Here is a 243-nt window from a genome sequence, read left to right on the forward strand (position 1 = left end):
AAGGGCAGTCCCCAGGCGAGCGCGCCAGCTCCGGCACCTCTGGTTTCCAAGGGCAGTCCCCAGGCGAGCGCGCCAGCTCCGGCACCTCTGGTTTCCAAGGGCAGTCCCCAGGTGAGTGTGCCAGCTCCGGCGCCTCTGGTTTCCAAGGGCGGTCCCCAGGCCAGCGTGCCAGCTCCAGCGCCTGTGGCTTCCAGGGGCGGGCCCCCGGCCCACGCGCCCGCCCCCGTCGCTCCCCACGGCGGG

General features: G+C 74.5%; 1 protein-coding gene across 1 annotated transcript in view; it reads left to right on the top strand.

Annotated features, from left to right (window-relative positions):
• CDKN2AIP (CDKN2A interacting protein) overlaps nt 1-243 on the top strand; it is a 7,324-nt gene that overhangs the window by 5,272 nt on the left and 1,809 nt on the right. The window contains exon 4 of the mRNA XM_025207590.1: nt 16-242. Coding sequence (XP_025063375.1) covers nt 16-242 — 227 coding nt within the window. The remainder of the gene's footprint in view (nt 1-15; nt 243) is intronic.

This window comes from Alligator sinensis, unplaced genomic scaffold (assembly GCF_000455745.1).
Source record: "Alligator sinensis unplaced genomic scaffold, ASM45574v1 scaffold354_1, whole genome shotgun sequence".
NCBI lineage: Eukaryota > Metazoa > Chordata > Crocodylia > Alligatoridae > Alligator > Alligator sinensis.